The 11,183-nt window shown below is 33.3% G+C and overlaps 1 protein-coding gene and 1 non-coding gene across 2 annotated transcripts; both read left to right on the top strand.

The window, feature by feature from the left end:
- The first annotated feature begins 1,882 nt into the window (after positions 1-1,882).
- On the top strand, positions 1,883-1,954 carry TRNAH-GUG (transfer RNA histidin (anticodon GUG)). The gene has a single exon. It is a non-coding gene; the product is annotated as a tRNA-His (tRNA).
- Positions 1,955-3,801: 1,847 nt separating this feature from the next.
- Positions 3,802-4,965, top strand: LOC126691942 (aquaporin TIP1-1). The gene is made up of 2 exons (XM_050387274.1): positions 3,802-4,274; positions 4,380-4,965. Exons 1-2 carry the CDS (start codon positions 3,891-3,893, stop codon positions 4,749-4,751), a joined length of 756 nt encoding a protein of 251 aa, XP_050243231.1. The 5' UTR covers positions 3,802-3,890; the 3' UTR covers positions 4,752-4,965.
- Positions 4,966-11,183: the final 6,218 nt, after the last annotated feature.

The following is an 11,183-nucleotide window of genomic DNA, read 5'->3' as shown; positions in this document are numbered from 1 at the left end:
CAATACCTTGGTTCTGTCCAAAACTTAGAATTTTTTTAAGTAGTTGGTTTCCCCATAAGTTTGAGTCCGAGGACCATACAATACCTTAGTTCTATCCAAAACTTAGAATTTCTTTAAGTACGGGAGGATTAGCCCCTCGGCCAAGGTGTGAGACGTTGATCTGACGCTGGAAGCCCCTAGAACTGCCTATACCACTGGTGCTTTGAAGCGTAGCCCCTAGTGGAACTTTATGTTAGGGCACAACAACGGGCCGCTGGAAATGATGGAGGGACTTTCTCGATCCACCGCCTGTGCTAACGCACAAGCCCTTTCCCACAGACGGCGCCAATTGTAAGGACTCAATTTTTGGCGACCCCAAAATGATATTGGGTTCGCACGTTAAGGACCCAAACAATATAATTTGTAGAGCGTGGGCTTAAAAGGCTAGGCCTTGGTCACCGGACGGTGGTTAGTCATGGTACTCATACAGAAATAAGCCGTGTTCGCTCGAAAAGTGTTTCTCCTCAGCATGGTCTGGGAGGTTTTGGTTCTTTGCCTTTTTTCCCAACCACTTTCTTGGACTGTTTACTTCCCCTTTTATATTAGCCTTTACCCCTCCTCCAACGTCCACGTGTAGGTTCAACTTTCCAAGGCTGATACTTGTCCCATCAGCCCATACCCAAAGTGGTTGGGGATGGTTGTAAAAGCTGAAAAGCATTGCTCTGTCTAGCGCAGAGTATTTAATTGCAGTAATGACAGCCTTTCCTTTGTCCTTTGTCAGGGGTCATTTCTCTATTAACGCGGATGTGTTCTGATCTTCCCAAAACTGTTCCTATGTCGTTCTTGCCCTTTCTTTTAAGAGTGCCTTGGGGATGCCGAGGACAGAGTCATCCTCGGCTATGTCTCTATTTGGACTTTCATCGTAGGTCCTCGGCTATATCCCTCCTCGGCTCGGGCCTTGAGCCCTAATGTAAAGTGGGCCAGGGTCACAAATTCTCTGACCCCACATAAATAAATGTAAACTATGTAGTGTAAAATAAATAATTTTATGTGAGTATTTTTAAAAAGTACTTGTACCAAAAAAAAATTTATTATGTTAAAATATACACACAAAAAAAAATGCAAAAGTTATAAGAATACTCAAATACAAGTTTATTTAATGTTATTAGGTTTAAACAACAGTTTTCATTATTTAAACAACACAACATGTATTTTCACAATATTTTTTCATTTACATGTATTTTCATAATATTTAAACAATATTACTAGAACAACATTATTAAACGGGTCCTAAATTTCTTTATTCTAGAAAGTCCACATTGACTACTACATAATTAGAAAAGGTTGTTCCAATCCTAATAAATTTGTGTCATACATAGGCTTCGTGCATCAAAATTTTCAATTTCATGCGATTACAATTGTGCAATGAGTAGTTGTCGAAAACTTTGGATGAAAAAAGGGTTTCTTATTCCAAGCTAAGACAGGAACAGAACGAACCATAAAGAGAATGAGAAGGCTGTCTACCATAAACACTGCGAATACTCTATTAGAGTTGGTATGTAGTGTGGTTTCTGCTTTTGTCTCCACCCTAATAAATTATTAATCATCACCGAAAGCTTTTACGATAGAGACGATTTTGTACAGTAAATTTCCATAGTAGGTTCTGGATGGCTCATAGTTTAAGCACAAGCTTCTAGAATGGTTTCACAAGAAAATTATTGACAACATAGCACCTGTCCCAGTCCTACTCCTTCCATACTTTTCACTTTTTCGGTATTTCCTTTTAACGAGTGGTTCAAATCCAATCTCATTTCATTCTCAAAAAATAAAATAAAAGAAAAGACACGGGTTCTAAAGTTGATTATGATTACTTAAAAAATATTATTAAAAGAACCACCACCTAGTGGCTGTAGTTTAGTGGTAAGAATTCCACGTTGTGGCCGTGGAGACCTGGGCTCGAATCCCAGCAGCCACACAATTTCCTTTTATTCTTAAGTTCTTTTCATTTCATTTTATTTTACTTGGCCGAATTTATAATTCAAAATCGGATCTTGTTAATATCTTCTCGTCGCTTTCGTTTGCTTATCTTTTGAATTTTGACAACTTGTCAAGGATTGCCAATTCTCACCCAAAAATATTTCAAACGTTACTAATATACTTAGGTAGCATTTGGTATGAGAAATTTATATTATCCCCGACATTTAGATTTTTCTCTTTAGAGGAAATTTTTATATGGTTCAGAAATAATTCAAAAATATTTCAAACATTATCAAATAAATAAAAAATATTTCAAACATTATCAAATTACAGTGTATTTAAAACTGGGGGTGGGGATTAATACCGAAGTAGTGTTTAGTATGAGAAATTCATATTATCCCCCACATCTAGATTTCCCTTCTTTGAAGGGGATGTTTATATAGTTTAGAAATACCCCTAAACTTTATATAGCAAAACTTAGGGACAATCAGGTAAAAAATATATATCTCAAATTTCACTTAAAATGCCTACAAAATAGGACATTTTCTTGTAAATTCATGTATTCAAAACAAACTTATCCAAAAAATTTTATAAAAAAAATATCTGTTCACTTTGAAAAACAGTTTAATTTTTCCTTTTTGCAGACTTTGAAAATCTCAGTTCGTCACACACTCTCTTTCTCTCCCTTTTAAATTCAAATCATATAGATTATTCCACTAGTGGTTATCATGAACTAAAAGATCAGTTTTAATAATTCAAGTTGCCATTATTATTTCTCAAAAAGAAAAAAAAAAATTGCCATTATTTCTTATTCTAATCCACATCTGTTTATCCAGCCAAGATTCGTTTCAGCCAAAAAAGCCATGATCAAACTACTAAGACTTAAATGAAATATCTAACTAATAATGTTTAAGGATAATATTCTTACAACACAAGAAGAAGGTCTTAAGGATAATATTTCTTTTTCTTATTCGACTGTTTGCTATTTTTTTAATTTAAAATTGATTAAAATATTTATGTAGCTTAAAAAAGAAAAAGAAAAAAAAGAGTGAGATTTCCAAAAACTATACATAACTACATAAGTATAACAAATTATAAGCCAAAGGAAAAAGTTTGTGACGAACGGACATTTAGTTCATTGCGCATCACCTGTGGGATCGGATCGGACCGGTGGCGTGCTTCATTTGGTCCACCATGGTGGTGGTTGCGCGGAGAATCCGAGGATATATACTATGTAATAAATCTGATTCAGCCCATAATGCTCACAGTCTAACTTACAAAAAAAAAAAAAAAATGCAAGCCGACACGAGAGCCAAGGGCCCACTTGAGTTTATTATTAGTATTTTTATAGCCAATAACCATATCACATGTAATATCAGCATCAAGCATGACAGAGCTCCGACGCATTCCATCTCCAGCACACTACTACTTATCCACTTAGCCTCATTTGTATTTGCATATTCAAATAGAAAAAACACACACAAAAAATTATTGATTTACAAAAAGTGATTCGATCTTTCCAGTGATCAAAAAGCAAAGCGGACAAAATTTCCACTATACATCACGTTACGTGTTTCTTATCCAACATGCACACGTGGCAATGATTTAGCCGGCCAAAACCCAATTGCTTTGCTGTAGTTACAAAACAGGACCAGAACTGCCTTGCCTCACCCGAAATTTGATAAATAAATAAATAAATAAATTATTATTTCAGTATTTCACAGGCTGTCCACCGATCACATTCCGTGAAATACTTTTTTTTTTTTTTTTTTTTTCATAACCGGAAACCGGCTACAGCCAGTTAATTAGACCTGATCACGTCCGATATAAACTGCGCTTTAGCTGAGAAGTAGAGATAGCTAAAAACACAAACACAGAGTGTGTGTGTAAGTAAACAAAAAAAAAAAACACTCACACAGTCTCACACACACAACATGCCGATCAGAAACATAGCAGTGGGAAGGCCTGCGGAGGCGACTCACCCAGATGCCTTGAAAGCAGCTTTAGCCGAGTTCATTTCCACGCTCATTTTCGTCTTTGCTGGTGAGGGCTCAGGCATGGCTTTTAATAAGCTCACTGACAATGGCTCGACCACCCCAGCTGGCCTCGTCGCCGCTGCACTAGCTCACGCTTTCGCTCTTTTCGTCGCCGTATCAGTCGGAGCCAACATCTCCGGTGGCCACGTCAACCCGGCTGTCACCTTTGGTGCCTTCGTCGGTGGCAATATCACCCTCCTACGTGGCATCCTCTACTGGATTGCCCAGCTTCTCGGATCCACCGTCGCTTGCTTGCTCCTTAAGTTCGCCACCAACGGCATGGTGAGTATATCTTATCATATCGTATCATAATTATGTTACGTCAGTTAGTTACGATTACAGTTAGTTTGACGGTTATTTATTTTTGATATTATGTTAATTAAACAGACCACGAGTGCTTTCTCTCTATCCTCGGGAGTGGGTGTGTGGAACGCTTTCGTTTTGGAGATCGTGATGACTTTCGGGCTGGTGTACACGGTGTACGCCACGGCAATTGATCCAAAGAAGGGTAGTTTGGGAACTATAGCTCCAATAGCGATCGGTTTCATCGTGGGAGCTAATATTCTAGCTGGTGGGGCTTTTGATGGGGCTTCAATGAACCCAGCCGTGTCGTTTGGGCCTGCGTTGGTGAGCTGGTCCTGGGCGAACCACTGGGTTTACTGGGCTGGGCCTCTGATCGGAGGTGGGATCGCTGGTCTTGTGTACGAGTTCTTCTTTATTAGCCGCAGCCATGAACAGCTCCCCACTACAGACTACTGAGAATTGGAAAAATTGTGAAATGTGATGGATTTGGATTAAATGAACAGTTGCACGGCTTTTTCTTTATGTATTTACTTGTTTTGGAGGGTTGTTCTTTGTGTTTAATCTGTCTCCGTTTATCCTTTTTTTTCACCATCATGATCTTTATTCAACTGTTTTTTTTTCCTTGGATTTAAGTTATCATTGTGAATTTGAAGGCCAGCTTTATGATTGATTCCGTTTCTTTTTTTCTTTTGTAATTCTTTTAATGGTTTAGGTTTTATTTTAGTAATTTGCCTAGTTTGTATATCAATTATTGTACTCGTTTTTAAAAGTGAAATGATTGGGGTCATTGCGTTTGGCTAGTATTGTAGGCACGTTGTGCGGTGGGGTTCAATTAGATTGCGTATTTATGAAATATACATATAGGTCTCTTTAGTTACCCACCCAATACCTAACTCACGGTGATCACCTTCTTCAAGACCTTGTAGGCCAATCTATATAAGAATGACTTATCTCATTACCTTAGGGAGTGTGTGCTAATGTTGTTTTAATATTATTGTTTGTATTTTTGAAAAATATGTGTGGGTAAAAAATGTGTAGAAATATATGTAACATTATTTACATACTAAAAACTATTATTTTAGTTACACTACCAAAAAAACCTCTAAGAGACGGACGGTTGTGATTGAATTTATTAAACAAGAAATTCATTAAACAAGAAAATGGTTAGGGAGTAAAAGTTTGTCAATGCAATTAATTAACTAAAACAGAAATTTCAGCTCGACCAATAATTTTATGTCAATAATAATAGATTCATAAATGAAGTTTTATTTCATCTCCAAAGTTGTGATGTGATGTACACAATATTTTTATAACAAATTCTAGTAGACAAGTTGTTATTAGATATTATGGGCGGACTTTTAGTTGTAAATTTAAATTTGAACTAATAACAACTTGTCACTTAAGATTTCTTATGAAAATATTATAGATCTACAAATTTCTTTTATAGTAAATTTATTTTAATTATTTATTTTTATAATTATTGTGTATAAAAATTTTGATTGATGTAAAATAAAAATAATCCCATTCAAAAATAATGTTTTACTAATCATAGTTTACTATATCAGCAAGTTTTTGGAATTAATAGGGAGTGTAGTATTGTTGATGGAAAAAAAAATTTCTTCTCATGCACAATAAAGTTAAATTGGCCCCATGGTGATGGGTGATTATTTATATTCTTATTCTTATACATATCGCGACATTTTATTGCACTACAATATGTCAATATCTTAAATGGACTTATGGGGCCAACCCCGAGAGGACTAGAATACTCTTATTTATTTATTTATTATTATTAGTTAGCTTTTTAAGAGTTGAACTAGGACTAGAACCCTCTTAATTAGAATGGATCCGCTTCAAGTGGATCAAATTCAAAGTTCGTACTAACATCAATATCACAAACTTAATTGATATATCTTAATGATTACATAAATTGTACATCACTTATCATTAAAGCAATTAAAACAAAAACTATAGTACAACCAGTGTGTGCGATGAGACGCGGGTCACTTGAACATGAAAACCTAATGAGAAAGAAAATAAATCCCATATGTATGTAACTGTAGTATTTTAATTTTAATGTTTCAATCAAATTTAACAATATATAATTGAATTAATTGTTATTAAAAAAAAGAAGGAGAAGATAACAGTTAACACTGTTTGTATTATTCCTAAAATAATTATGAGGTTGAATTCAATTGCCAATTAAAAAAAAAAAAAAAAATCAATTGCCTTCCATTGTCATGTTACGTGTGACGAGTTATTACCAGTGAATTGTGAACCTTTTGAAGTCTTTATAAAGACCACAGGTTTTAATACTTTTATGTGTGAACAAAGGAAGAAGACTTACCATGATAGTGGCACATTCCACAAAAATGGCACGGGCACCTAGAGATTCCTCTGTTTCAATCATGAAAATGAAGTAACAGAACACGTGAAACTTTTAAAACAGTGCTCGGACCAATTGGTCTATAACTTTATCGAACGGACATGACCCAAGTCCTTTCTTTACCCTTTTTTTTTTCTGTAATTTTCGTTGTTTAGCGGGAAAGCTAGAAGGATCGCTTCACTTTTTTGTGCAGAAAATCAATTGAAAATTTGAAATAGTTTTATTTAGGCCAATGTGGATTACACTCTTTGCCATGCTATTGCTGCCTACCAACTTTTCCGTAATCTTGGCCTCATGGTCGGAAATTCAGATCCAGATCCTTATTAGCCGTCACCGAAAGTTTCTTTTTTGGGTCAAAATTAGCCTTCCAGGAGTAGATCTTTGAGTTTAAGTAAGGGTTAGTTTTAAGAACACGAGTTGATACGATAGGAATTAGGAGTATATGATAAGTACTTATTTTATTTTATTTGTATTTGTCCCGAATGTTAATTTTATACGCAAAGCGATATTTATAGACTTGAAAAAAAATAAGATAAAACTGTAAAAGAAATAAAAATTATTAGAATTTTTTTTTTAAATGTTAACAAGTAATTTACTATTTCCGTTAACACAACTCTTATAACAATGAACCATAGATCATCATTCACGTAGGTCTATTTTAACGTAGGAGAGAAATGTACTTTTCTATTCTTCTTAAAATAGAAAACTTAGGTACTTTAAAATTAGATTCTTTATGATAATAAAAAAAATTAGAAAAAAGGTACTTTAAGATTGTGATTATTGTTCACTCAAAAAAAATTGTGTTTACAATACCAAGGCACAAATTAGTTTTTGGTTCAGTTGAAGATTGTATTTTAAATCTCTCATTTAGCAATTAAAAACTTTATTAATTGAATTAACCGAAATTCATGTTTATAGTTTTAAAATGACTCTTTTTTTGGGGGAAATCTGGTATCAAGGAACGTTTGATGCCGTTCTCTTCTTTTTGTTAAATTACTCTAATATCCTTCTAAAATTTGCAGAGATATAAGACAACAAAAGCATTCTACTTTAATTAAATAACACTCCAACCGTTGATTTTGATATATATTTTTTTTTTCATTTGCTTTTTTAAGAACTTTTTGATATTTACGACAGATCGCCTATGCTAAGATAGTTTTTTTCTGAGGGGGGGGGGGGGGTGGGGGAGGGCCGGAGGGGGGAATTAGCTGTGGGTAACCTTTAGTATTGTATCATTATTACCAAAAAAAAATTATATATATATTTATATATATCATCCAAGATACTGTTCAATTACAAAACTAGTAATTATATGATAACGATAATGAAATACCATAAAATATAAAATAAAAGCAAAAGATTATTGAGTAGATTCTACTAAAAAAAAAAAAAAATCAAGTAGAAGATAAAATAAAATTATTAGTTTGAGGGTTAAATGTCATATTTGATGGATTTTCAGTTTCTCATAAACTTTCATAGTTGGAAAGAGAGCAGTATAAATGTTTTTTTTTTTTTTTTTTTTGGTTTATAGTATATCTTCATCGATCGACAAAGACATGCAATAAGAGACGTGGTTCAAAAACTGACCACATAAAATATGCAATATATTTGCAGTTTTACACCTTTTCTGTCTCTTTCCTCAAAAAAAAAAGAAAAAAAAAAGTCCGTCAAAACTCAAAAGGCAAAAGTTGATTCGGGCCCGGGGTCTAATAATTACCGCCCATATGGAGAGACGGTTCTTAATAAATGCCCTTTATTACATTATATATTTTAACAATGATGGTGACACTCTGCTTTGCGTTTACGTGTGATGGTGACTATGATATTGGGTTTTTTTAATTATTATTTTTTTGTTCCAACAAATTTATTTTTTAATCCACAGTTCCAGACAAAGTGGTTAGAAAAAAAATATAGTATTTATCTAACTTTGAAGATATAGGATGGTGATCTATGATGGGATACTATTTATATAACGTGGTTCAATTTTTTTTTTCTTTTTTAGGTTTAGGGTTTTGTTTTTGGTGAATTTTTTTTGTTTCAAGTGAATACATTATGCTCTTATCACCAAAAAAAGAAAAAAAAAAGTGAATATATTATGCATTAAGATCACATTTATGGTTGTTGAGGTCCAAAATATTACAAGTATTGAAATTCAAAACTAATGAACCCTCAAGAATAGGAAATGCCCAATTCATGAGCCAAGATTCATTTAAAATGGGTAAAATGAAGCCCAAGCTTATGAATGGGTAAGCCTTGGGCCTTAGAGAAGGAAGAAAAAGTATAGGAAGCTTGGTCTAGCCTCTGTGAGAAGAACTCTTAAGAAGCCCAGAAAAAGACTGGACCAAGATACCGAGGAGCTTCCAGAACTAAGAAAGGGATCCTCAGGAAGTGCATGAAACAATTAGCTGGGAGTTGGATAGATTAGGGAAGCATGCTCATGGGTACAAGGAATAAAGAAAGACATGTCCCATCAGTCGCCTGCAACTCAAAAGAAAAGACTTTGAAAACAACTGATGACTTAGGAACTAGCACCTATGAAAGGAAACCTAGTACCTTGGGAAGAGTAGTAAGGTGAACCATAAAGGAAGGTGGCTGGAGATCTTTTAGCATGATGGGGGGGGGGGGGTGGGAATCAGCCTATTTAGAGAAAAAAGACAAAATATGAGGCAGCCAAAAGGGAGGTTTTGAAATTTTCTCTAAAAACCTTGGAAAAAGAGATTAAAAGTCAGCCCCTAGGAGCCCCCAAAAAAGGAAGGTTAGTTGGGAACTTTTTGGAGGGAAACCTCAAAAGAAGAATATGGTGAGAAAATGAGAAAAGGACTAGTCACCAATGTTGTTGACACAACATTGGTTCTGGTACCCAGAATATCAAATGGAGGGAATCAATGATACATTAAAAACCCTAGGAAGATATTATAAAAGGGGATCAAGCCATCAGCAAAATTCATTTAGCAATAAGGAATCAGAGCAGAAAAATCGTTTGAAAAACTTTTTTAAATCTCAGAAAAATAGAAACAAAGAAAAACACTGTGAGGGATCTTGAGATAGGCATTAGAAGATACATTTGAATTTAAGGGGATTCAAACCTCGCAAGTCTTGGAAGCCTACAAAGAGTTATCTAAGTCTGTGACTTTTGAACTTATTTAAACATTGTGACACATCCTAGTAAAAAGAATGGTCCAATGTACTAAAACTTGATATTATAAAATATCATTCTATTTTCTGAGGATCCCTAACGTCCATACCTGCTTTTTCTTTATTTACTTACTGTTCTTTAGCCATTTATTTTACAATATGTATATGTTTGTATGTATGAATATATATATATATATATATATATATATATATGTTGTAGGGCCCATGTTTTGTGCAAAACTTAATTTGTAATCAGTCCAATATAATTGCGGTGAACCAAGTCTAGTCCACCAAACAACAAGTATAAGGTCCAGAATCCTTGTTTCTACTTGGGCCTAGGTATTGTCCAAAATAAGAACTCACAATGGTCTTAGGCATAGATCTCAAATTGAGAGGAAAAAAAAAAAAAAAAAAAGTCTTCCCGAAGAGGTTAAATTTTTGTTTTGTTTTTTTTTTTTTTTCTTTTTTTGTGTGTTTGTTTAAAGCATTTTCAAAGACCAACTTCAGTTATTTAGGAAATTATTTTTTTATTAATAATATATTTTGTTAGAAATAAACTTATTTTAGGGGAATGTTAGAAATACATTTGATGTTGCAACTTTTTAAGTTGTGAGGGCGAAATGTGTTACCTTAATGTTTATCAATAAAAATAAATTTAGAAAAGTCTAAATTTAGTAAGGATGGGATGTAAAACTCATATTTTATACCATCCGATAAAATATTATCACATACACTTTTTACTTAAAATTATATATGTGATAATCTTTTATTGGATTGTGTAAAATCTGAACTTTACTTAAAATGCTGATTTGGTGTTAATAGATGTGATAAGATATATTGAATCAAAAAAAAAAAAAAATTCAATATATCTTATTACATTTATTAACACCAAATCAACATTTTACTTAAAACCTAAAATATGATATTTATTAAGATGTTATTATGTGTGATCAATTGCATTTATATTTTAGTAATATAATGACATGAAATGTCCTTATTGGAGGGTGTAAACCAAAGGGTTTACAACAAGTACTTAATAGAATTTAATCTTTTAGTTACCCATCAAGGTGAATCACTTTCTTGTTCAATATAATTTTTTGCAACTTAGAGAAAATTCAATTTTAATCAAAATTAGATTTTGCTTTTGTTAGCTTTCTATACGAATTAAATTGTTTAGATTTTTGCTATTATTTTTTCTCTGAACTAATGAACCTATTTTTTATACTATTTTCTATTTAGATATTTTGTATGCAAAAATCTTAGACACAATAAACTAAAATTGAGCTGAAAATTTCTCATGCATCTATCTCCATTCAATTTATGAGATACTATTGGACTAATTTATTCTTTTATTTTGTGTTGTATTT

This window comes from Quercus robur, chromosome 7 (assembly GCF_932294415.1).
Source record: "Quercus robur chromosome 7, dhQueRobu3.1, whole genome shotgun sequence".
NCBI classification, from domain to species: Eukaryota; Viridiplantae; Streptophyta; class Magnoliopsida; order Fagales; family Fagaceae; genus Quercus; species Quercus robur.
Note: the sequence above shows the minus strand (reverse complement) of the source record. Positions and strands in the feature narration are given on the sequence as shown.

Bases quoted from the DNA above. Each gene is read 5' to 3' on its own strand.
- LOC126691942 (XM_050387274.1), top strand. From the start codon at position 3,891: ATGCCGATCAGAAACATAGCAGTGGGAAGGCCTGCGGAGGCGACTCAC. The intron at 4,275-4,379 runs GTGAGTATATCT...TTAATTAAACAG, and splicing joins AGTTCGCCACCAACGGCATG to ACCACGAGTGCTTTCTCTCT.